Source organism: Camelus dromedarius, chromosome 4 (genome assembly GCF_036321535.1).
Source record: "Camelus dromedarius isolate mCamDro1 chromosome 4, mCamDro1.pat, whole genome shotgun sequence".
In the NCBI taxonomy this organism is placed as follows: domain Eukaryota; kingdom Metazoa; phylum Chordata; class Mammalia; order Artiodactyla; family Camelidae; genus Camelus; species Camelus dromedarius.
The window spans coordinates 11,222,066-11,246,992 of record NC_087439.1 but is presented as its reverse complement, the minus strand read 5'-3'; the positions used below and the strand labels follow the sequence as shown (position 1 = coordinate 11,246,992).

The following is a 24,927-nucleotide window of genomic DNA, read 5'->3' as shown; positions in this document are numbered from 1 at the left end:
CCAGCCTGGACCCCAGCGAGACCACTGAGCCCCGCCAGACTGCGGGAACTGGGCCTGAGAACTGAGGGGCAGACGGAGAAACCAAGAGGGCCTGGCCTGGCCCAGGGAGGCAGGAGCTCAGCCCAGCCCTTCTGCTGCTCGGGAAACCGAGGGGCCAGCAAAGGGCGGCCCCGGAATCTACCAGTCTAACCCAGCAATCTCACAAGTCCACCTCTCCCCTCTCTCCCTCCCTCTTGGTGGCCAGAAGTGTGATAGTTCATCAAATGATGCGTTATTATAATAAAAGCTGCAGCTAACACTTTCACTGCATTTATCATGAGTCAGGCAGGTTCTTAAGTGCTTCAGTTGTATCAGTTCATTTAACCTTTTTTTTCAAAATTCTTTTCTTTTTTTAATTGAAATATAGTCAGTTTCATTGTGTCAATTTTTGGTGTACAGCATAATGTTTCAGTCATACATGAACATACATATATTCCTTTTCATATTCTTTTTCATCATAGGTTACCACAAGATATTGAATATAGTTCCCTGTGCAGTACAGTAGAAACTTGCTGTTTATCTATTTTATATATAGTAGTATCTGCAAATCTCAAATTCCCAAGTTCATTTAATCTTCAACAAATCTACATGATAGGTTTATCATCTCACAGATGAGAAGGAAACTGAGACACAAGGTCACGTAGCCAATAATAAAATGTCGTTCAAGTTCCCCAAGTTCACATCGTTAGGAATAAGAAGTGTGTTTAAATCGATATTGGAAGTGCACATGCAAAATACTTGTTTAATTTCAGAGAATGAACTTGCTGGTCATGTCTCATGAAACATGTTAAGCATGGCTGGTTAATCTACTCAAGATTTACAGGACTGACTAGAAATCCCATGTGTTTCTGCATTTGATAATTAAATGACTTAAGAGATCAGATTATTTCACTCCTAGGATGTAATAAATTTGTGATTTTCTCTTTTTTTTAAGTTTTTGGTTTTTGGAGGGGGAAGGTAGTTCAATTTATTTATTTATTTCATTTATTTTTTAAATGGAGGTACTGGGGATTGAACCTAGGACCTCATGTGTGCTAAGCATGCACTCTACCACTAAGCTATGCTCACCCCTCCAAATCTGTGATTTTCAAGCAGTAAGAATTACCTGACACTCAATAATTAATGGGTGGAAAGAGTGGTAGGGATGAAAAGAGATCCTCACTGTGCTGTGCAGGCCATCTTTTTTTTTTCTTTTTTAAATAATTCAAAGCTTATGCATTTCACTTGGTACTTTAGTTAGTTCTACAAAGACTTCTCTGCTGCTCAGGGTTGATGAAAAATAGAATGCTCAGCATTCCTGTCCATAAAGAATTTTGTAATTCATCCTATAAATACTGTATTTCATCTATCCTAAGATCACTTTTTTTAAAATATAGAATCTTTGAAACTGAGAAATATCTTATAATTGATGGCATATTTGCATTGCATCGTTATCAGTGTAATGATGGTGTCTTAGATTTGGTGAAGTGTAGTATTTCTTGTGCCCACAATATGTCAGGCACTGTTCCAGGTTCTGTGGGTGATAAGGCAGACCAGAATGTATGAAATTTATTAGGTAGTGCTTTTGGGATTTTAGCATCTGTGGAAGGGAAGCAGCGGGATCAAGAGGGGACAGAGGGAGAATAAGATTGCAATCCTTTGACAAAGGCCTCAGCTGAACTCAAGAGGAGCTCTGAAGCCGGGACTGGGTGAGAGGACCCGCATTTGTACCTTTGCTTCAACCTCAAGGAGGCGGCTGCCCGGGGAGGGGCACTTGACCTTCAGTGAGGCCACTCCTGAAAGGGCTGAGCCCTGAGAGTTGTTTCTGTCGACAGGACTCCTAGCAGCTGGGGGACGAAATCCTCACTCATAGACTAGAGCCGTTCACTGAATGTTCCCAATTGTGTAGAAATAGAAGCACAGCTGTTTTTGCTCAGCGCTGATCGTGTCATTTGTTTGGAATTTTCACATTTTAGGCTCCTGATGGCCTTGGACCAGTCCCGATAAAATCTTCAGAAATTCAAATCAAGCAGGCCTTTTCGTTCCTCGATCTGCAGGTCAGAACTGTCCTACGGTTCCATTAATCAGGTTTCTTATGAAGTGAACAATATATTCTTGAATTCGAGCTGCTCTGTTTTGTCGGTTCTGTTCTACTCCGGATTATACCGCAAGGCACACTGTGTATATCTTCTGCTGTTATTATATGCGACATGCGAGGTATAACAGATTCTTTTTTCCCAATGTGGCTTATGGAAGCCAGAATCTTTATTCTTTGGATACAGCATGTGTACCTGAAGTGATCTGAACTGCAGATGTTAGAAACTTGAAGAAAAAAGGAATGAATGAAAATGAGTCAGCCTTTCTTGAGGTGTATGACAATCTGCTGTTGAAAATAAGCATATTTGATTTATCTTATTTTATTTTTTATTTTGGGGGGGAGGGTAATTAGGTTTATTTTTTTAAATGAAGGTCCTAGGGATTGAACCCAGGACCTTGTGCATGCTAGGCATGCACCCTACCCCTGAGCTGCACTCTCCCCCTGAAAATGTGCATATTTTAAATCAGCAAACCAGTGATCAGTGTATTTCTAGAGTTAAGCCTTAAGATAGGGGGGGATGACTGTGAGTGTTGCTGGATGCTGGGACCCAGGACAAGGTTCGGGACTGCACTGAGGCCTCTTCAAGGCTGGTGCAAACCAACCCTAGCCATAACCTGATGGTAAAACACGGTGCTAGTTTTCCTTTTACTCTCAGGAAGTTGGCAAATACCTCTCAAGGGCTTTGAGTCCATTGTCTTCTCTCACCCCCAGGTCCCTCAACTGTACAAGATTAAGAAGTACCAGCCCATCTCTGTCCAGAAGTGCTCAGCGAGCTACCGACCTCAAAAACTTGCTCGAGCCCTGAAGCAAGGAGCTGAGGTAACACGTCCCCACCTCCGAAAACCGCTCCCACCTTCCCGCTGCCCTGGCGTCGGGACTAACGTGTTGCTCTTGGTCCTCGTGCAGGACGAAGCCACCACTGTCATAGCCCTGCCCAAGCAGGACGCCGTGCCCCAGCTCCCCGGGGAGACCTCAGTCTTGAGTGTGAAACTACCCGAGGCCTTGGCCAGGGCTCCAGATTATGACCCGCTTTATATTTTTGTAAGTGACCATTAGCGGAAGTCACTGTCCCACGTTCCTTTATTTCAGCAGTTACTTCATGAGAAAACAGGAGCACTTACAGAAAGCAAGCATACGGTTACCAAAGGGGAAAGGGAGAGGGGAGCGGTGAATTAGGAATATGAAATTCACAGATGCGTGCTGCTATACATAAAACAGATAAACGACAGGGATGTCTGTACAGCACAGGGAACTATATTCACTGTCTTGTAATAACTTATAATGGAAAAGAATCTGGAAAAAAACATATGTAACTGAATCACTTGGAGGTACACCTGAAACTAATGCAATATTGTAAATCAACTATACTTCACTTTTTTAAAAAGATATAAAAAAAAGAAGACAGAAGCACCAATTGGGAATATTTTTCTCCTTTTGGAATTTCAAGGGTTAAACAATCTCCCACCTTTGAAATTGCGTGCCAGCCTTTATTGTGTGGAGAATGTTTCTGTCGTTTAACAACTCCAGCATGCATTTTTGTGACAATAGCTCTATGATCTTTTCTAATTATCTATAATATGCACATGTATATGTATATAGTTTTGTATTTATTGAAGTATAGGTGCTGTACAATATTATATAAATTACAGGTGTAGAATATAGCGATTCACAATTTTTAAACGTTATATATACATATATATTTTTAAAAAAGAAAGCAGAACAGGAAAAAAAAGAAGTAAAGTCACCCCAAATGCCCTCACTCGACACCTCGTTGATTCCTGACTCTGTCCCTGGGCGCCACACCCCCGCCGCACTGCCGCCTCTGTCTCCCCGGTGTCCGGTTCTGCTTGTTCCTGTAGCCGCACTTGCACACCCTCCCCACCCCCTGCCCACTCCACGTGCGGCACGGACTCCCCGCTTCCTACCAGATGAAGTCCAAGCCCCGGGCTCTGTGTGGCCCAGCCCTGTCGTCCCCTACTCCCCTGCACATGTCCCTGCCAGACTGTGGGCTTCCTCCTGTCCCCATGTCCTTGCTTAGCTGATCTGACCTGTTTCTAGGTCCCCAAGTCCTTAGTAACTGAAAGCCCAACAGGAAGTCTGACGAGGGTCTATGTGAAAATGGAATCATCAGTGAAATGTCACAGCAGTTGCCCTAGTTATGGGCTGTTTTTTAAGGGACAAACACGTGCACACACACAGAATGAGAAAGGACCTTAGACGCTGCCTGATAAAGTCTCCTTTGTGGGAATCACCACGTGAGAATCTGTATCTCTAATGCGGCAGAAACGCTGGTGGTCACACCCAAGAACTGAGACAGATGTCTCTGTGTTTCCTGACTGTTGGCCTGGTACAGAGAGCTGCGATCTTTGTGTCTTGGCCATTAGGGGGCATGTTCTCATAGTCTCATTGGTTGAGGGGGCTGTTCCTCAGAGACTTAGAATCTTAGAGCTGAGATAGCCTCACAGGACATTTAACTCAGTGATTTTCAGACTTCATTGGGCACCAGAACCCTCTCATCTGCTGACATTTTACATAGAAAGGCAATATGTAAAATAAAGTCCTCATTGCTGGGTTGGGGGTAGGGTGGGGGGCTCTGCTGAGGAGGGTGTCCCTGCCAAACCCTGGGGTTCCCCACAGCAAGGTTTGAAAAACACTCTTTAGTCTTATCTCCCAGACCCACCCACCACCACCCCTCACCACTCTAAAAGTATGTAACATATGTCCAGATGTAACATATATCAACATATACTAAATTATATACTTTTAATATGTGCAGTTCATTGTATCAATTATACGTCAGTATAGCTATAAAAGAAAGAATTTGGAAACCCTTAGAAAAGAAACAAATAAAAGGAAGGAAATACTGGGTGCAGTGAGTAAACATTATAGTGAAGTCTTGGGATGGTATCTGTGCATTGTCTGTAGGAATCAGGGTAAATGGCTCTGGGGAAGAGGTGTCCAGGGAAGTGTGGACTCCATGCACTAACAGTGCAGTTGAGAGGATGGAAACAGTCAAGGATTTTATGAAGGCACATCATTAAAGCAGAAGAAAAAGCCATTACAAACTCCAGGGAGGGAAATTAACTAAAAATCACTATGTGTTCCCAATAGGAAATCAAACTAAAATTTGTCATGATTATTCAGTTGATGGAAAATTTTTTAAAAATAGACTCCATCCGGCCTTGATACGAGAACTGTCCTCTGTTACTGATCCACAGGTCGTGATAGTGAACCTTCACCAAAAAAACCATAATCCAAGCCTCAACTTGGCCAGGCAAAGAAAGATGTTTACACTGCTGAGACAAAAATCAATGCTATTTCCCAGTTTTTAACTTTCAGAGACAGCCTTATGAACAAAGCATAAAGGTCTTGATTGTGGCTCTAGAAGGCTGATGGTAAGAATCTCAAAAATAGGAAAGTAAAATTATGGAAGAGAGGAGGGAAGGTACAAGAAAAAAAAAATAAGGATGGAATGTTTTCATTTCACATGAGAGGGAACTGAAATACTCAACTAAAGATGATAAAGCAAGAAACGGGCGTATCAGGGCATCATTTCCAGCCACAAAGATAACCAACAGCAGAACTAAAAATAACAACGTAATTTTCAAAATTGGACCAAGGTTTGAAAGGAGCATTTGTGTACATGAGCCTTCCTGAGTTGAAAACATCACCAAAACAATGTTAAATGTTGACATTTCCTAATGTATCAAATTCCACCCTCTTCTCTGTCTTCCCTTTAAAGTAGTTTTTAAGAAGCTATTTTTGTTTTCAAAACCAGACGTTTATTGGCTTTTTAAAAATCGGTTTGCTTGTTTAATAAATCCCCCTAATTTATCAAATTTAGAAACAAATACTTGAAGCTGTTTAAGCTGTGGTTTCATTTGTCCTTGTTTCCGTGGGAGCTTGGTAAATCCACGTGGCCTGTGATGAAGCTCTTAAAGCAGAAGAGTGACATTTATGAAAGACTGCGATCACTGCCAGTTTAAAGCCGCCTCTGCTCTCCTTCTCTTCCCCAGACGAGCTGACATGGGGTCAGAGTGTTAGTGCTGGCGGGAGCCATGGAGGACATTAGCTGATGCCTGTCCTCTGCCCAGCTAAGAAACTGGTACCCAGAAGAGAATCCTTTTTGCGCTCTCTCTCGTGCAGAATCCCAGCCCAGGACTGTTTGCTGTGATGCACCCTATGACCTATGCAGAAACCTTGATAGATTACCACCTGTGCTCTCACCCCAAGTACCAGTTCACCAAGGAGTCCCACACTGGGTCCAGCATTCCTCTCACCCAGAAGCAGTTTCTCCATCACACGGTAAGGCCTTCACCCACCTCACTGGCCTCACTGGCCCTGGGCTGCAGGGAAGGGCAGGGGACAAGGATGGAGGGTCACAGCTGGAACTGAGAAAAGAAGGTTTGCAGCCAGAACTGCAGAACAAGAATGGTAACAGCGATGGCTGTGTATCCTGAAGGGGCACAGGTTGGGGACTCAGCACCACTCCCGTCCTGCCCACACCCACCTCTCTGGCCTCATGGTGCCCTTTTTTCAACATTCTTACTCTCTTTTTCCCTTGAAGGCCACACCTCATACTCATTTTACTCCCATTTCAACCATGTGAAAACAACCACATGATGGCCATAACCCTGTGGTCTGACCTCCTCTTTCTTTGGTCCCAAATAAGTACAGAAACAGAGTGGACAAGGTAGTGATGTGATAAATGCACAGTTGGGAAGAGGCTCCCAGCATCCCTTCTCCCCTGGATCACCAGCCTGACCTGAACACCCATCCACATCTCTTAGGCGTTGCCCTCAGGCCCTTCAAACTCAATAAACCCCCAACTTAGTCATTATCTCTGTCTTGCTTCCACCAGCCACACCTCACACCTCTTCCTGCGTTACCCGCTTGTCTTTTGATTCTGTGACTTGCGCGGTGACCCACGTGATCCTCGATCCTGTCCTCTCCCTCATTCCCCGTGTCCAGCCATCCCTGACTCCCACCAGCCTGCCTCAAACAGCACGTGACACTCCCTCTCCTCCACCCCATGGCCCCACCCTGAACCATCCACCCTCCCTAGAAATCTGCCTTCCATGCAAATCTGATCATGTGGTTTTCTGGTTTGAAAACCCTCTGTGGTCCCTGCTGCCCGTGGGAGCAGCTCCAAGCTCATGAGCTTGGCCCACAAGGCCCTCCTGACCAGCCCACTTCTCCTGCCTGCACTCAGCTGGGGTTTCCTGACAACATGTTCCCCCGGCATCTCCAAGTTTCCTCGAGCTTACCCCTGCCTGGAAGACCTTGTGATGAATGACACAGCCTCTCTGAATGTTGCATTAGCATCACATCCACAGTAATCAAAACAGATCCAACAGTCAGATCTGCCCGCCATCACCAGGACCGTTGCTCGTGTGCCTGATAAATCAGGAGAACCTCTCCGCATCCCAGCTTTCACTCATGTGGCCTTGTTTGATGCCTGTAGCTCGTGTGGTGGTCTTTTGTAGCTTCAGAAAAATTCCTACTAAACTTCATGAAATTATACATTTTGGAACTAAACTTTTAAGACTGAAAAATAGCCAGTTGAATGGAATGAAAGTCCTTGCTAGACTTCACCTCACCAGACAGTTCCTTTCCATGTAAAACCCCTGTGCGGGCTCTGGTTACAGGACATAATTCCCGGAGTGATGAACTGGAAGAGGTTCCAGTGCCTGGTTCTCTCATCCCTGCCCGAAACCTCTAAGACGGAGACGACACAGAGGTAAGCCACTCACCCATTGTCTCCCAGGTGTATGTGTGCCCCGTGGATGGCAGAGCCTGTGATTCCCCCAGAGTTACAGGCCAGTAATATATCAAATCATACTTTTAATGCACGAGGGGAGTTTGCTAGTCAGAGAACTAGGGTGATGTGTAACTGACTTTCATATTTTGACTTTATCTTAATCAGGATCTACATGAAAAAGTCAATGTCACAGGCGGCTAATTGGCCATATTTCAATAAAAGACAACAACCAATCCAGATAATTCAGCTGAAATAATCATTGTCCATTTTTAACATTTTTAAAAGGACCCACTTCTCTCTCATACCCCAGCCTGGCCATTCCCTGGGAGGTCCCACATCTGCCATCACACAGAGGCAGAGACAGAACAGGTCCAATGAGAATATTGTTAGACCAAAGAAAGAAGAAACTGAGAGTCACCACATTTTTTTCCCGTTTGTTTAACACCTCTTCAAAGCCCTAAGGTGTGAAACAAGTAGCTTGATGCCTTCTCTTTAGGACTCTGCCTGGTCAATAACCTACTCCCGGGCTCTTGAATCTGCTTCCATAGTCCATTGTCCTTATAAACATAGTTAAAGGAGTTGCTGGTGAGCAAATGTGACTAGTATCCCAACTTGATTACCATCGGCAGACAAGCCAACCGGACTAGTGAAGATCGTGCTGTGCCTTGACGTTATAGTTTTAGTAGAAGCAAGAAAGCTCCCCCAGTGTGCACTGACCCCATATGTACAGCCCATCGATGACCCAGCCCTCCCTGAGCATCGGGGGAGATAGTTGAAATCCAGTCGGTGACTCTAGAACACTTAACGCGACTTCTTCCTTCATGGCCAGCAGAAGAGCTCTTCCTGAATTAAGCAAACTCCAACCTGACTTCCCAAGGCTTTTCCACATGCCTCCCCTTTTGGGTTGTTTCCTCAGGGCTTCTCTACCACGCTCCTTTGCCTGGAGACTAACATGAGATTACACACAATATTTGGGACACAGGAGGAGCGCAAAAATATTAGTTCCTTTTCTGTGAGTTCATCTGTGCCTCATCCGCCCCAATGCCGTCTCATAACAAACCCAGCGTTTTTATTTTTCATCTTGGCATGTTTCTAAAATCTGAAGTCTCAAAAATCGAAGGCAGGAGGGACAGTGACACTGTGGAGAAAACGAATGCTTTGGCGTCTCACAGACCTGCCTCCGTTCCCCACTAGCTGTGTCAGCCACTCTGTGTCCTCAGGGCGAGCTACCCATTCCTGAAGCCCTTGGGGCAATCATTTCCTCATCTGTGAGACAGGGACGGTAATGGCGTCCCCACCAGCCACTGTGAGGATTAAAGGGAGGCATCTCGCTCCGTCTTTAATAACTCCTCCTGCTCCCACCCCCACCCACAAAACCTTGCCGTCACTGTCTTGCCACCAGACGGCGATGATCCGCGACCGCCTTGACACACTGCCTTATTTTGCCGGGGGGGTGGGGTGGGGTGGCAGTGAGGACACTTACGCATTGAACCCTGGAATCAGTAAACACAACATAGCTGGGTGTGGGGTACCGGAGAACACTGAAGAAGCAAAATGAGAAACAGTGGGAGGAGGAGACTGCCAGTGTCCACCAGCTGTTAGCAAGCACATGTCCCAAGAATTAAGAAAAAAAAAAAATCCCGTTTTTTTTTCCCAAAGCAGTGGCCTTGGAAAAATCTCCTGAGGCTGTTCTTTCAAAAGGCACTCAGGATGCAGTTACCTGGGGCTTCAATTAACCATGAATTAAACATGAATTCTACATGAATTAAAGAAAATTCTCCATGAGTTGTTTCTTTCAGCTTCTGTGCCTGAGTGCTCTGATGGGCCAATTTGTTTCAAAATAAACATAATTGCATAACAGATTATAAAATCAAGAGCAGATTCTTTATCTCTTTATTGTGGATTTCCATGATTTAAGATTGTAGATCATGTTTTTGTTTCTGCAAGAGTTATAAAATAATAAGGGTGTTCCTTTCTAACTTCCTACAGATCCACTAATGAGACTCCACCTTTGCAGTCATTTTCCTTGAATAGATGACCTGTTTCTTAGCTGGTATTTCCCATGTATTTTTGCTTCTGAGAGTTGTCTGTTTATTGATAAGCCATGCAATATCATTATTTAGTGTTTATGCCAAGTCACTTTCGTATTCATAATAATCAAAACGGCTCACTTGGTTTCTTTGCTCGTTAATAAATTCAGAGAGAACTTGTTGAATCTCTAGGACTTCCATTAAATCTGACAGTCAGCAGCAACTGAAGACATCATTTAATCCAGTAGTGCCCAGATTTTGGGATTTTATAGACAAGTAAAAAGTTCAGAAGAATCTTAGGAACTGACTTAGGGCCATCAGAGTTTTACTTTGCCAAGAAAGGCATTAAAACAAAGCAAAGCAGAACAAAACTCCCAAACACCATCTTACTGTCTCCACCATTTTCAATTCCAAAGGAACAGATTAACCCCCTAAAAAGCAAGAGGGGCATAATCTCAGAATTTAAAAATTAGAGAAGTGTTGTCTCATGAAAAACTCTTGGTGGTCGCCTTTCTATCTTCTGGACCAGCCTGATCTCTGGAGAGCGGTCCAGGTTTTCACCTTCTCTCACTCTCTTCTCAGCAGTAATCCCCTCTGACTATACGTGCTCTGAAGTTTCAGTGGGATTGTCAGTTAGGATTTGCATGCTCTGTCATGAAGTCAGTAAACAGGACTCATCTCTGGGCGGTGGAGGCCAGGTTCCTTTTAGTGAGAAATGGTATTAAAGACCAAAATCTGGGTTCTAGGTGCACATGTTGCTACTGAGGGTGAGGGGTGGGTCTTTGTTTTTGGCCTCCCCAGCAGACAAGTCAGAGTGCGTTGAGGGGGAACATAAATGTATATACGTCTGTATCTGTATATACACACAATACATATATGTGTGTATATATATGCACACACATACACATATATATTCATACAAAAATTCATGCGCACATACATATGTACGTTACTGAACTCAGATTCAGCTGCAGGCGGCTCAGAAGCCAACAATTCAAGAGGCAAGTGTCAATAGGGAAGAAAGGTGCTTTAATCAGAAAAGCCATCAGCCTGGAGAGAAAGTGGACTCATATCCAAACAACTCCAAAGATTCTGTTCAGCCATGACAGTTTTTAAAGGGAAAAATGGGGGGAGGAATCTCAGTGAATCATCGAGGCAGGAGGTTGGCTTCTGCATCATTCTCCATTGCGTGCAGACTGGCTGACTCTCTCTTCACATGTGATCTGCCTGCAGGATCGCTAAGGGGGCTTTAGGGGCAGAGAGCTAATCAGCATGTTAGACAAGGCGTGGTGTGCATTCAGGAGGGCGTAAGTCAGGAGTTTGTTTCAGTTGCTTAGTGATCTCATTCCTATAATTGGGTTCTTTCAAGGTTAGAGGGGGACAGAAACGGGCAAACAGGAAAGGGGCAAAAAAGCTGCTGCTTTCAGTTCCCCACTGTCAAACATCATTGCATGTCTGCGGGATTGGGGCAAATCTCCATCTTCTCTAACTTCTGCGTGCTGACATAGGGCGAGTATTCTCAGAGTGGAATGTGTTGACATGGGTCTGCAGCATCTCTTTGCTGACAATTTTAGTTGCCCACTTACATGTACAGGCAGAGCAAGCTACAATTATTTGATGCCCACAAAGGTATAGATAATTATGAGCAACAGTGTTAACCCTGTTCTCTTGAGGCCAGTTCTTGGACATGAGCTGGTCATAGATTCAGTCCTGCCCAAGATGGAGCAGCTTATGTCATGTCTATCATCTGGTCATCATATAGTCAGCTTTTTTTTTTCCCTCTGGTGGTAATCTTAGTATCTGTAAAACAACTCAGGAATGTGCCTCAGACACTGAGTCTGTGACTTTTGTCCTGATCATTAACTGCCGGGTTTTGTACTTGGCGGGGGCAGTCCTGCAGGGTTCTTCTTGGCTCCATATACCCATATGGACATATACATGTGCACATAAACACACCCATACACACATATGCCCATTTTAGAAATCATGGATTCAAACCAGTTCTCATAATTCCAGGCCATATCCGTAGGGTATTGCTTGCTTTTCTCCATTCCATATTTGTCTGTCTCTTCTTCCCCTGTGAGAAGTCTGGTCTCCTAACACATTCACACACTTACTCAGTTTCACAGCACATCAAAAACAGTTTCAGAATTGCTTCACCTATAACTGCTTTAAATAAACAAGCATAATAAATAGAGTTCAGATTTATTTGGGGTTTTCGCCCTACCTCCATCCCATTGTGTAGTCAGATACTGTATTTAGAAGTTACTTGAATGGTTCCTCCCTCTTCTCTTCTATTTCTTTTTCTTTTTTTAATTGAAGTGTAGTCAGTTACAATATGTCAATTTCCGGTGTACAGCAGGATGTTTCAGTGATCCATATACATCTTTTTCTTTCTTTTTTCTTCTTTTCTTTCTTTCCTTTACTTTTCTTCTTTCTTTCTTTTCTTCTTATTTTGTTGTCTTCCTCTTTCTCTCTTTCTTTTCCTCCAGTGTGATTATGGAATTCATATGAAATATTATTTCAGTCTGCTTTCAGTTTTTCTAGGGGAGGGGTCCCTTCCCCTTCTTACTGATTTAATTTTATTGTTTGAATATGTAGAACATTAACATGCTCATTACCAAATTCAGAACTACACCAAGAGTCAAACTGAGAGAAACATCTCCCTTCCACGCCTTGTTGGCAGCCAGCCTGGTCTTCTCACACCCTTCCTATGTTTCTCTTTATAACACTAAACAGAGTATATGTATTTTTCTTTTTCCTCTTTCTTATACAAAATGTGGCCACTGGATATGCTCTTCTGCAATTTGCTTTTTAAACTTAAAATATCTCCTGAAAATTGCTCTATATTATAGCTTTCCCCCTCACTCTTGTTTATCGTTTCTAAAACTATTTAACCAGTCTCTGTACTTGTCAAGCAGGTGCATTTTTGTTTATTAAACAACAAGAAGAAACAGCTCCAAGACGTAAGTGCACACCCCCTGTTTTCCCATTCCTGCCGCCTGCCTTACCCTCACCCTGCAGCCTTTCTAAGGCCTGTGAGGAGGTCAGTTTCCTGCCGTGGTCATTTTTTACTCTTTTTTATGAGACAGCACTCCTCCCAGCTTCTAGAAACTTATTCCAGAAAATTATTAGAAATGTTTATCCATTTGTGTCTTTTTTTCCTATTCTCTTTGCTGTTGTGTGTTCAGTTTTTAGCCCTTTAATTTTATTAGAGAGGTGTGTAAGGAGGAGTGGAAACTGAAAAAAAAGGAAAAATTTTTTTTAAAAAAGAGTCTTTGTTCCACCAACTTGAAACAGAAATCTGCTTCCAACTTTAAAAATAACAAAATGTTCTTTTCTCCCTATCTCAATTCTTTTAATGTCCTCAATACCCAGGAATTTTTATACAAAGCTCTAAAATTATAATACCAAACAATAGGTAAGAGGGTGGGGAGGAAGATTTGAAAATGAAAAAACAACTAATGAAGAGTATAAATGTGGGGAAAATATTAAGAATAAAAAGTGAACTAACTACTTCCCCCTTCCCCCGCACTGGGAAATCATATAATTTTAGACACCACAAGTTTGAAAATTTTATGTTTCTAAACTCTGGGAAATGGCTTGTTTGGCACCAAGCTCTTGGATTTGACTGGTACCCATCATCCCCCCTGCCTTTACCTCTAGGGAAGCGTGAGTGCGTTTCTGGGAGTGAAAGGGGACAGAAGGGGACAGTGAAACACCAGTGGTAAAAAGAAAAGTGCTTGAGGAAATTGTGTAAAGACCCCGAGACTACTAATATGATCATTCATCCTTGGCCGCTTGTGTGATTTTTCCACAGCTGTGATTCTTTCAATTTAGTTATGCTCCCTATAAACGTCCCTGCCGTTCTTGACGCCTTACCGGAAGAAGACAGGATGGAGACAGTCGAACGGTACTTTGTCACCTTTAGTCTCTCATGTTTTCCAAAACTATGCCAGCTGATGTGAGAGATTTCAAAAGAGCAAGAGAGATTTCAACAGTGCCTGAGCTTGCAGCCCAAACAAGATGAGGCTAACACCCAGCCATACCCCTAACTAGATAAGATGCTAGATTTGTGATGGATTAATAGTCTCTAAAGTCTCGAATTTACTGATCTTTAAGGTGCTGCAGGAGCTCGAGGGAGGGGCGAGGAGAGGTTGTGCTAATGGGCTTGGAAGTTTTCAGCACTCACAAGGACCTGGGGTAGTACTTGGAGGATGGGGAGGATTTGGAGAGGCATAAAGAAACAGAAGCTTTAGACCAAGGCACTTACATGTGATATAACTCATAAGCATCCAACAGCCAGTGAGAATGTGTCCTTGAATGTCCTGCAGCTGTGCCCACTGAAACATCTTTACATGTAAGTAATCAGTGAATGAAACCTGAATATCTGAGACGTCGATCTAGTTTCCCTAAGACACGCGGTGCTACTTGGCAGTGCTTAAGCATCTGAAACTTGGAATCCAGGTGTGAACAGGGAGGTTGAGTGCCTGCTACTCAAACCACTGCACGAGGGCGTTGGCCAGGAACGCTGCAGTGGGGCTGGAATGATCCACGTTTACTTCAGGTGCAGAGGAGCAAGTCCTGTTTGGTGGGGCTGCTGGGGAGATGCTACTGGTTTCTGTTCGAATTCCAATGTGGCCATAGAACCTCCTCTGAATCAGTTCAATCTTTTGAAACATTCAAGCTTTCTTTATGGTCCCAGATATGGTCAATATTGGTAAATGTCCCACGTGCACTCAAAAAGACTATGAATTCTATAAAAGCCATTCCAGCTAAACATCTTATTTCCTTCTCAGTGAGCTCTGTGAACAGAGTGTAGAAGTTATGTTGACTCCAGAAATGATCAAAGTGGAATTCCCTATGTTGGACGACAAGGACACCAAGAAGGAGAAGTAAGTGGATGCTTTCATACCTTAGTAAGAGGCAGCCCTGGATAAAATTTGTCCTACACGAAGTACAGAACTGCCATGTTGTTTGAATCTAAAAACATGTCAAAAGAGACACTTTTCCAATGCTGTAGATATTTAGATGTGTACTTTATGCATAACGACATCCCCTCCAACATTGGCGGCAAGTAAACCTTTGAAACCTGAATCCAGTTTTTCCATTTGCTTGTCATTTCATTTGAGAGATGTGTTTGTGTCCTATTAACAGCCGAATGGGTTTCAGTCAGTACAGGGAACCCAGGCTCTCAAGCCAGACAAGACCTGGGGCTGCAGCCCAGCTCCACATGTATGACAGGGGACATCTCCAGCCACGTTACTTATCTTCAATAACTGTGCCTCAGTTTCCTCATTTGTAACGTGCAAAACTGAAACCTCTCAGAGGCCATTGTGAGGATTAAATGAAATGCCGATGTGAAAACACCTAGCCAGGTGTTTGATGTGAACCAGATGCTCAGCAAATGTGGATTCTTCCCTTGGCCTCTCCAATGGGGGCCAGCCGGCTAGCACACATCATCGTCATCCTTAAAATGATTGGTTTTCAAGAACACTTTTGTAATGTCAATAACCACCAATAGTTTGTATGGTTTATAAGTTTGAAATTCCAGGTATCCTTTCAAAAATTCTTTTTCTTTTTAAAAAAAAAGTCTTTATTATTATTAAAACATCAGAAAATTCAGGGGAAAATATAGAGAGTAAAATAAAAACAATAATCCCACTGCCCAGAGGTGGTAACTTGTACATTTTGATGTGTGCTCTTCCAAATACGTATGTATTTATTTACTTAAGTAAACCATAAATATCTATTATATTTCATTAAACCATACATACAGTGGTCCCCTGGTACTCAGGGAGTGTTAGTTCTAGGATTCCGCACAGACACCAAAATCCTTGGAGGCTTAAGTCCCTTACATTAAATCGTATAGAATTTGCACATAACCTACGCACGCTCCTCCCGTATACTTTAAATCATCTCTAGATTACTATAAGTAATTATACTGTAAGTAATTATAAATTCTATTAACTAATACAGTGTAAATGCTGTGTAACTAGTTGTAAATACAATGTCAATGCTTTGTAAATATTTACTACACACAGCAAATTCAAGTTTTGCTTTTTGGAACTTTCTGGAATTTTTTCTCTCGGGGTAGTTTGAATCTGCAGATGCAGGACCCGTGGATACAGAGGGCCAACTGTATGTGCGTGTGTGTATAAATTCAGTCATAGCATTCATATTGTTTTGTCTTCTACACTTTTATTTAACAATATATCATTAACATATTTTTATTTTTTAAAAAATAGAGGTGCTGGGGATTGAACCCAGGACCTTGTGCATGCAATGTACGTGCTCTACCACTGAGCTACCCACCCCCAACATATATTATGTATGCAGATCAACATCTTCATATTTCACCGCTAGGTGTACCATAATTTGTTTAACCAGTCCTCTACTGACGACCATGTAAACTCTTTTCAGTGTTTTGCTGTTGCCAATAGCGCCGCAGTAAACATCCTTGTGCCATAATTCCTTGCAAACTTATCAGACTGTTTCCTTAGGAACAATTCCTAGAAACATAAATGCTAGATCAGTGTTCCTTTTACGGTCTTAATATGTAATGCTTAATTGCCATCCAGAAAGTACATCCACACGCCTCCTACCAGCAGAGGTCAGGATGCCCACATTCAAATGCCCTGAACAACATGGAATACTATCATTTTTTTTTCCATCTTTACCAGCAATGATAGATTTTTTAATGACCATATCATTGTTTTAATTTTAACTTCTTTGTTTACAAGTGATAGTAAGAATTCTCCTAAGCTTATCTACTCTTTTTCTTCTTTTATGAGGGGACTGTTTTACCTATATTGTACAAAGTGTTTATCTTTTTCTTATTTATCTGTAAGAGTCCCTCATAGATTAAGGATAATTACCCTTCCTTGTAAATTTCTCAGGTGTCTTCTTCCTTTGTTTGCGGTGTTTGGGGGAGGCCCTGCCTTTTCTGGAAGGAATGCCCTCATGTCTTAGCCTAGTGTGGGTTCCTTCAGCTTAATAGTGGCAGTAGCAGGGGCCTAAAGCAAACCAGCACTTCTCAGAAAGTAGATTGGCAGTTTCTGATAAAAGAAACTTTAGGAAATAAAAATTTTAAATAGAATTTCAACCACTGTTTTGATCAGCTAATTAATAGTAAAGTACCATGTTACACCACATAGTACATAGAACCTCTTACACCTCAAGAAATAGATGCACTTTGCATTTTGTTTCAGGTTTCAAACAATTGACTATGAGTTTTAAATACAAACCTTTTTTTTTTTTCAATTTCAAAAATTACCCCTGGACTTTGAATGGTAATATCCAATACCTCTTTGCTTACTTACTATTTAACTATATTTAACTATTTACTAATAGTTTACTATTACCTATTTAATGGTTTTTCACCATTTTTCCTACAGAGCTAATGTCAAATGCCACCTGGTTATCAAATTATTATTAATGGAAATACAACTTATTGCTTTATATATTCACCCATATATTCTTTTTATGTATTTCAACTACTTTACCAAACAAACAAAAAACCAACAATGAACTCTAAACATTTTCTGCACACCAACTGAACTTCCAATTGCTTTCAAAATACACATCCATTTCATACATTTTTCAATAAATATATCCATGTCATTTTGAATTGCCCTATTTTGCAGTGCAAATTTTTTTTGTATATTTTTTCACGTGTCAAAATTGTCAACATGATGATCATTTTATTGGCTGCATAGTATTCCAGATGGTTTTTAAAAGCTATCTGGTTCTGAAATTCTCTTCAGCTCATATACCAAGCATCACTCACTGCTCAGTTTTTTGTCTTCTCTGTCCTTACTTGTCCCTTTTCCTCACCTCCCGCAGCCTCAGCCAGAAACTGACAAGAGTCCTCACTGTCAGACACACACACACAACCTGAGCTTGGACAGACAGGGACAGAAAAATAGGAACACATCAGTGGTATTTAATGTCTCTGTGAAGACTGCTGTCTTTTCGGTTTCTGGCAAATATTTATTTCCTTGGATGCCAAGCATCATCCGCTCTCCCTCAATGACTGTAATTAACCCAAAATTCTTTGTTGCCTTTATGGTATCTCACCCTCTCAAGACCCAGGAAGGGTAATCGTGTAGCAAAGTGTCCAAGAAACTGTTGACATATCTTTCAGCTCTCCTTAGATTATCCTCATATCATTCAATCACTAATATCTTTAAGGGCTGACCTGATCTATATATTTTTAGACTGATTCTATAAAGTGGTGCCAATTAGTCTTTTTTTTAAATTATATGCATTAGGGAACATTTTAATTCTTCATTTTTAGATATTTCCACTTTTTCAAAACTTTCAGATGTTTGCTAAAACTTTATCTTTCAGCCTTTCAGCCTCTTTAGGAAATGTTTCAGAGGCGCTTAATTTTATATGGAATTCTTCTATCCAGGCAGGTTGTATCGCTGAGCTCACAATCTTTGGACATCTATGCTTTCAACCAAATACACTCATCACGTCCTCCCAGATACTTGGAAAGCTCTACCCCTTGCCACACCAGCAACATCCTGGGCTCCCCATCAGCCACTCCACAGCCCAGGTGCAAGAGGTCCTCCCTTTTGATCCCCGCCCTTCTGGAGACATTATCAGAATCAGAGTTATGATGTGTCTACTTTGTCCATAAACATGAACTATCCACTAATGCTGACTGTGTATTTAGAAGATACCATGCTCGCATGTCTACAAATAAGTTCTCATTCCACCTCCGCAGCAATCCTGGGATATGGGAAATTATCAGCAGTGATACATCTGGAAACAGAGATTGAAAGTTTGGGTAACTTGGCCGGGCTAGGAAATGGGTGCAGCTGGGATTGGAAACCAGGTTTGAATAACTTGGCAGCCAGGTACTTTCACTGGTAACTAAATTATTACTTAATATAGTTTAAACCATGTACGTGTATGAACAACTCCTCCAGCCTTCACGGGGCCTCCCTGGCAGTGCTGTGCTTGGCAGCAGGGTCTTGATGGGTGACTTGAGTGTTTTATGACATGCCCTGATGTGTCCTTGTTGGGATTTTTGTTTTGTTTTGTTTTGTTTTTTGATATTTAGAGAAGCGAAAGACCAAGACCAGCCCTTGGAGAAGGCGAGAGAAAAGGTGCTTGAGGAGATGAGGAACCTGCGGAGCAAAGCTCTCAACTCGTACCTGATTCTAGAATAAACATCACCAGTAGGTTGGTCTGTCTCAAGTGCTTTCTGCAGGTCACTGTGGTCCTTTGTGTCTATTTCTGTCCCAGCCATTTTTTGGAATTCAAGTTTCTAGAGAGAAAATATCAAAATGTGGATGAGGTATATATCTGAAAATTATTTTTCTTTTTAAAAATAAAATGTCATTAGTACGATGGCCATGTTTGGGAGCTTCTTGGTGCAAGATTTAGCGTGGGTACAAAGGCTTCCTGAGCAAGGCGTGCACTGTGGTGATGAGGCTGAGAACCAGGCGCTGCTGATGTTCTGAGACATTTTGGAGGGCGGTGCCCAGTGGCTGGAAGCAGGAAGGCTTGAGGAGGGGGCTGCTCCCGCGCCAGCTCCTGCTGGGCCCCCTGAGCATCCCTGAGTCACGCTGGCAGCCACTTCTGGAAAGAACAGTGTTGGTGAGGTCGCTGGCTTCCCGCGCAGCTGTGCAATGGTAAACCCAGGTGAGGGGACTAGAAACAGAGGGGACATTGTAGGTGACAACAGCCTGCAGCCTGCTTTGGGAGAAATGGTTAACACCTCTGTGAGCCCTCTCAGAGGCACCGGGGCCAGGAAGTCTTTGGCAAGGGGCCAGGAATCCCTATGAATTGTCAGTAAAAACCAGGCCTTTTGACTTTGTGTTCACAGCTCCATTCACATGCACAAGCTCGTAAGGCTGACAGCATTTGCTTTAGATGATAACCACCCATAATTATCCAAATATATTTGGATATATTTCCCCCATTCTTTTTTCTATGCATACCTTTAACAGCTGAAATCAGGCGTCTGTATAATTTCGAAAGGACTCTTCATTAACTTATTGATTCTGATGTTTTCCTGGAATTTGTCTTTTCAATATGAAGCCAAAACTCTTTAGGGACGGGACCCTGCTGCGGAGTGTTTGAGGTAGTTCTTTACATACTTTAGATAATTCAAGGTTAATGACCATTTTCCTGTTGTCATTCAATGCAGGAAAGTGGTATACCCTTAAAGGTCAGACCCTTGAGAATGGGCTGTCTTGAATACTTCAGGCTATCGGCAACTTTCTTTTACAAAAGGTGCAGAACCCGCATGACAGCACGGGAAACAGAGCCCAGGGTTAGAGCCAAAGGAACAGATCTAACATGGAGTCAGATTCGTTCTTCCCTTTTACAGTACCTCCCCTGCCCACTGCCCTATGCCAGGCAGGTCGTACTCAAGGGCTCAGACGTGGGTGGACAGTGGCCAGGGTCTACTCTCAGAAACGATCCCACTGCTCCTCTTAGACAGAGAGCCCTCACCCTGGCCACACGGCAGAATCACTCAGAGAGCTTCGTAAAAACCCAGCTGAATCAGACATTCTGGGGTAGGACACAGGCAATAATAATTTTTAAAGCTCTTTGGGTGGATAATAAAGTGTAGCCAGGACTGAGAACCACTGGACTCCAGGATCAAGTCCAAATGCCTCACCGTGGGACTCCACGCCCTCGCTTCTCAATGTTTTGCCCCTAGTTTTCTTCTGCAACTTCTCTTCCTGTAAGGAAGTGGGGAGAGCCTGGCTTTGGCACCTGGCTGGTTGCAGGTGAATCCTCATCCTTCTCTTACTAACTGTGGAGCTCTCTTAACATCTCTGAACTTCTGTTTTCCCCAGTGCAAAGACAGGCTTCAGTACTCACCTCACACAGGGCTGTGGGGGTTAAATTAGGAAATGCGAAAAGTATACTTGTCATTAAACAATAGTTCAAAAATACAAGTTCCCCTTAACTAACAGGGCAGCACCAAGGCATCAGTAATTTAAAAAAAAAATGTTTTTTAATTTTGAAATTATTTTAGACTTAAAACTGGAACAGAAAACTCTCATATCTATTGTACCCAGCTTCCCCTAATGTTAGCATCTACTGTGGTGCAATTATGAAAAATAGGACATTAGACTTGGCACAATGCTATCGACTAACATGCTTTTACTGTTCAGGACGCCACATTGCAGTTAGTCATCGAGTCTCCTCAGTTTCTTCTCAGTTATTTTGTAGAATCTCCTTCAGTGCGGGTTTGTCGAGTGTTTTCTCATGATTGGGATGAGGTTATGTATTTTCAAAAGAATTCCGTAGAAGGGATGTGTCTGCCTTGGTGCATCATAACCCAGTAGGACCCTGTTGTCAGAATTGGTGAGTATCTGATATCTGTAATGGTGTTTGTAACCGCTTAGCTGAATCATGGTTTAAAGGGCTTTTCTCATGCTCTTGCTGACCAGGGTTGGGCTGGAGAGGAGGGAGCTTGGGTGGTCTGCCCAACCCCTCTTGGTGCCCTGCTCTTGCCCCCAGTGCCCTGCTCTTGACCCCAGTGCTTTCCTCTTGACCCGTTGTGGTTTCCTTGTATCCTGTTGCCCAAGCTGCAGGCCTCAGCCTGCAGCAGGAGGTCCCAGGCCTCAATCTGCTTAAAAGGCTGAAAGCATTTATCAACCTGACTTTAAACTGCACGAGTTTTTCTCTATAGCTCTTTTCCACAGAGGCCCTTCCTGTGCATCCTTTGTTCTAGGTACAAGAATATTAAGAGGGTCCCAAAGCCAGAGATGAACTTCATACCAGCAGGGACCACTGCATCTGCAAAAACAAGAAAAGCTTTGCAGCAATCCATTACCCTGTATGCAATCTCTATGGAAACTAGCTCTGCACCATGAACTCTTAAACTTTTACTATAAAACCCCCTGCCTTCTCTCCCCAGCAGGCTAACAGTCTTAGAGGCATTAGTCCACTGTGGCCTACTTTGCCTGGCAAAGAAATAAAACTGCCTTTTCTACTATATCCAAAACCCTGTTCTTCAGTCTCAGTTCAGTAACTGGGGTACAGAGGCTGTGTTTCAGCAACAGCATCTTATTAAGGAGTGTGTGATGTCCCTGTGTCTTATTACTGGTGATGTTTACCTTGGTCACTTGGTTAAAGTGCTGTCTGCTGCGTTTCTCTACTGGAAAATTTTTCCCTTGGTAATCAGTAAATATCTTGGAGGAGATACTTTGAGATTCTGACAACATCCTGTTTCTCCCAAACTTTGCTCCCAGTCATTTTAGCATCCATCAGTGGATCTCGTCTACAACAATGATTACTGTAGTGTTTGCTTAATGATGATTTCCATGAGCTGCCCTTCTCCCTCATTTATTTACTTACTCACTTACTTATTTATTCAGTATTTATTTCTATCAGAGTGGAATAATGGATATTTACTTTATTAGATAGGTTATAATCCAACACTCATTTATTTTGTTGCTCAGACTCCTCCAACTTTTGGCCACTGGGAACTCACTCAGGTTGACTCTGTGTCCTTTCAACATGCTCCCGTCCTTTTAAAAACACTTCCTTCCTTCCTGGCATTACAAGAGTTTCCAAGTTCATCTTGTATTTGTATTTTCTCCGCTTCAGCCCTGGAGGCTGCCATTTCTCCAAGGAGCCCTGCCTCTTTTTATTGGAGAATGGTGCTTAGAAACTAAGACCAGGGTGCTCATTGAATTGAGGTCTCACTGCTTCTAGGCTCTTTCAGTGGACATAGCTTGAAAATGTATGCATTTATACTAATCCACACATACATGCATCTATCTATCTATCTATCTATCTATCTATCTATCTATCTATCTATCTATCTATCTATAGCATGAATTGATACTGATACTTCTCATTCATTCCAGCACCATGAGGTTCAGTTTAGCCATCCCCCTTTCCTCATTTGCAACTTCTTTCTCCTACAGTGATTAACCTCACTCTCTTTATCTACAATATGTTTACTTACTTGTTCAATCTTAGTATGTTCATAAAGTAATGCTGGAACTGCTAACGTATATCCCTGGGAGAAACACGTGTAGTCACTAGATTATAGCATTTGTGTTCTCTTTGTCTTCAGCATTATTGGGTCCAGTTGAAGTACAGCCTTCCAAAGTTACTTCGGTTAGTCCTTCAATTTTTTTCTCCAATCCAATCCATGGGGTTATATAATTCATTTGGGAAACTGTTGGGCTAATTTCTGACTGTTTTTTGTTCCTGATGGGTTCACTTTTTACTTGGTTTTAAATATTGAACTCTTTGGGGTTTGTAAAGGAGATGTGGGGCATGACTGTGGTTCTAAGAGCCAGAGCCACATGAAAAGACATACCCAGGGAAGTATCACCCCCTCATTCCCAATCCCCCGTTCCCACCCTCACCTTATTCCTTCATTTGTACCTACGCCCTGTAGGTAACCAATCTCTTTAGCTTCTGGTTTATCTTTCTCATTGGTAATTTTTTAAAGCTCCCAAGGGCTGAAACCCTCTTTCCACATTCCTCCTCTACCTTCACTGGTCTCAGCAGTTTCCTAAACACAGTGCCTTTGCACATGCTGTTCCTCAGACTCTGCCACCTTCTGGCCTTTGTGCCCCTTCTCAGCTCAGGCCTCCCTGGCCACTGGCCTGCCCTGCACTACCTCCGAGGTAGGGTTAAGTCTTTCATCTTCGGCCATCTTGTCCCTGCCAGTACTGAGGAGGGAGGCGCCCAGTCAGTGCTTGTTCCGGGAATAGCTTTCCTCAACACCCAGATTCAGCCCCACTCTGTCTACTTTGCTTCGTTCAGTCCACCCAGCGGGCAGTTACTGAGCCCCATGGTAACACCATCAACCCCTTCTTCCTGGGCATATTACTTCTTGCTCAGTGCTGTTACACAGCTTTAAACCTGTCCTCACATCAGTGCATGTATTTATGCCCTTCTTGTTTCCCCATCTATAAACCAGAGCCAGTTTCTTTCCTTTCCCAGCCGCCCAGGAGCTCTGTTGGGCTGTGGCCCCTGGGAAAGGCTGTACTGGGGATCTGGTGCCACCTGGTGGACACCACAAGAAAGGCCTCTTCTGCCTCCGCAGTTGTAGCCTCAGATTCCCACCATGAACCAAAGCAACTTCCAAATATGGATTACCGTCGGTGCTTTTCTCCTTTTTTCAGACCACCTTCAGGTGGAAAAGGCAAGGAAACCATATATGTATTGTCTTCCATGCTCCATCCCCTAGAAAAACTTCCCACCGTGAGATCACTGACCACATGAAGTTTGGGAGCCCCCTGTGGGATCAGTTAGCCAGGTTTCCCGGGGGTCGTGGATACAGTCAAGGGTCTGCTGCGTGAGTGAGAAGCTCAGAGCTAAACAGCTGTCCCTGAAGACCTGCCTCTTCTTCCCTTTACTCATTTATCTCTTCCCTTTACTTCCCTTTACTCATTTCCCTTTCTCTTCCCTTTACTCATTTATCACGTCATTTGTCCCCTAGAGCCAAAGAAGCATAAAACCAAAGAAGCCCAGTTCAATTCACTGCAGTCCTTTCATTTCACGAGTAATTATAATCGCTTCCTGAGGACTTTCAGTTTGTGAAGTATTTTCCCAACCACCCTCTCAACATTCTGAGACACACAGAGGATCTGTTATCATTGTGAGTTATACGTAGAGAAACTGAGGCCCAGAGATGTTAACAGACTTGCCCACTTAACAGAGGAGTCAGATTTGGGCTGAATCCAGATTTTCTGATTGATTCCCAATACACACTTCTCTCTACCACATGAAAATCAATGGACACATTACAGATTTATATTTATTTACTTTAAAAAATTTTGTGGGGCAGGTATTTAAGTTTGTTTATTTGTTTATTTATTTATCATTTTTTTAAATGTAGGTACTGGGGATTGACCTCGTGCATGCTAAGCACCCACTCTACTACTGAACTGTTTCCCTCCCCATTTTAATTTACTTTTTTTACTTAAACTTTCAAAGTTTGGGTATCTAAGCATCAAGATATTCCATAATGATATTTACATTTTATGTAATTATTTGTTCTTTAAAAATACATAATCTTG

General features: G+C 42.7%; 1 protein-coding gene across 1 annotated transcript in view; it reads left to right on the top strand.

Moving 5' to 3' along the window:
* CFAP221 (cilia and flagella associated protein 221) overlaps positions 1 to 19,270 on the top strand; it is a 79,464-nt gene extending 60,194 nt beyond the window's left edge. The window contains exons 17-24 of the mRNA XM_010979402.3: positions 1,995 to 2,075; positions 2,828 to 2,935; positions 3,023 to 3,157; positions 6,263 to 6,421; positions 7,765 to 7,856; positions 13,728 to 13,820; positions 14,707 to 14,802; positions 18,981 to 19,270. Coding sequence (XP_010977704.3) covers positions 1,995 to 2,075; positions 2,828 to 2,935; positions 3,023 to 3,157; positions 6,263 to 6,421; positions 7,765 to 7,856; positions 13,728 to 13,820; positions 14,707 to 14,802; positions 18,981 to 19,089 — 873 coding nt within the window. The 3' untranslated portion in view covers positions 19,090 to 19,270. The remainder of the gene's footprint in view (positions 1 to 1,994; positions 2,076 to 2,827; positions 2,936 to 3,022; positions 3,158 to 6,262; positions 6,422 to 7,764; positions 7,857 to 13,727; positions 13,821 to 14,706; positions 14,803 to 18,980) is intronic.
* The last annotated feature ends 5,657 nt before the right edge of the window (positions 19,271 to 24,927 follow it).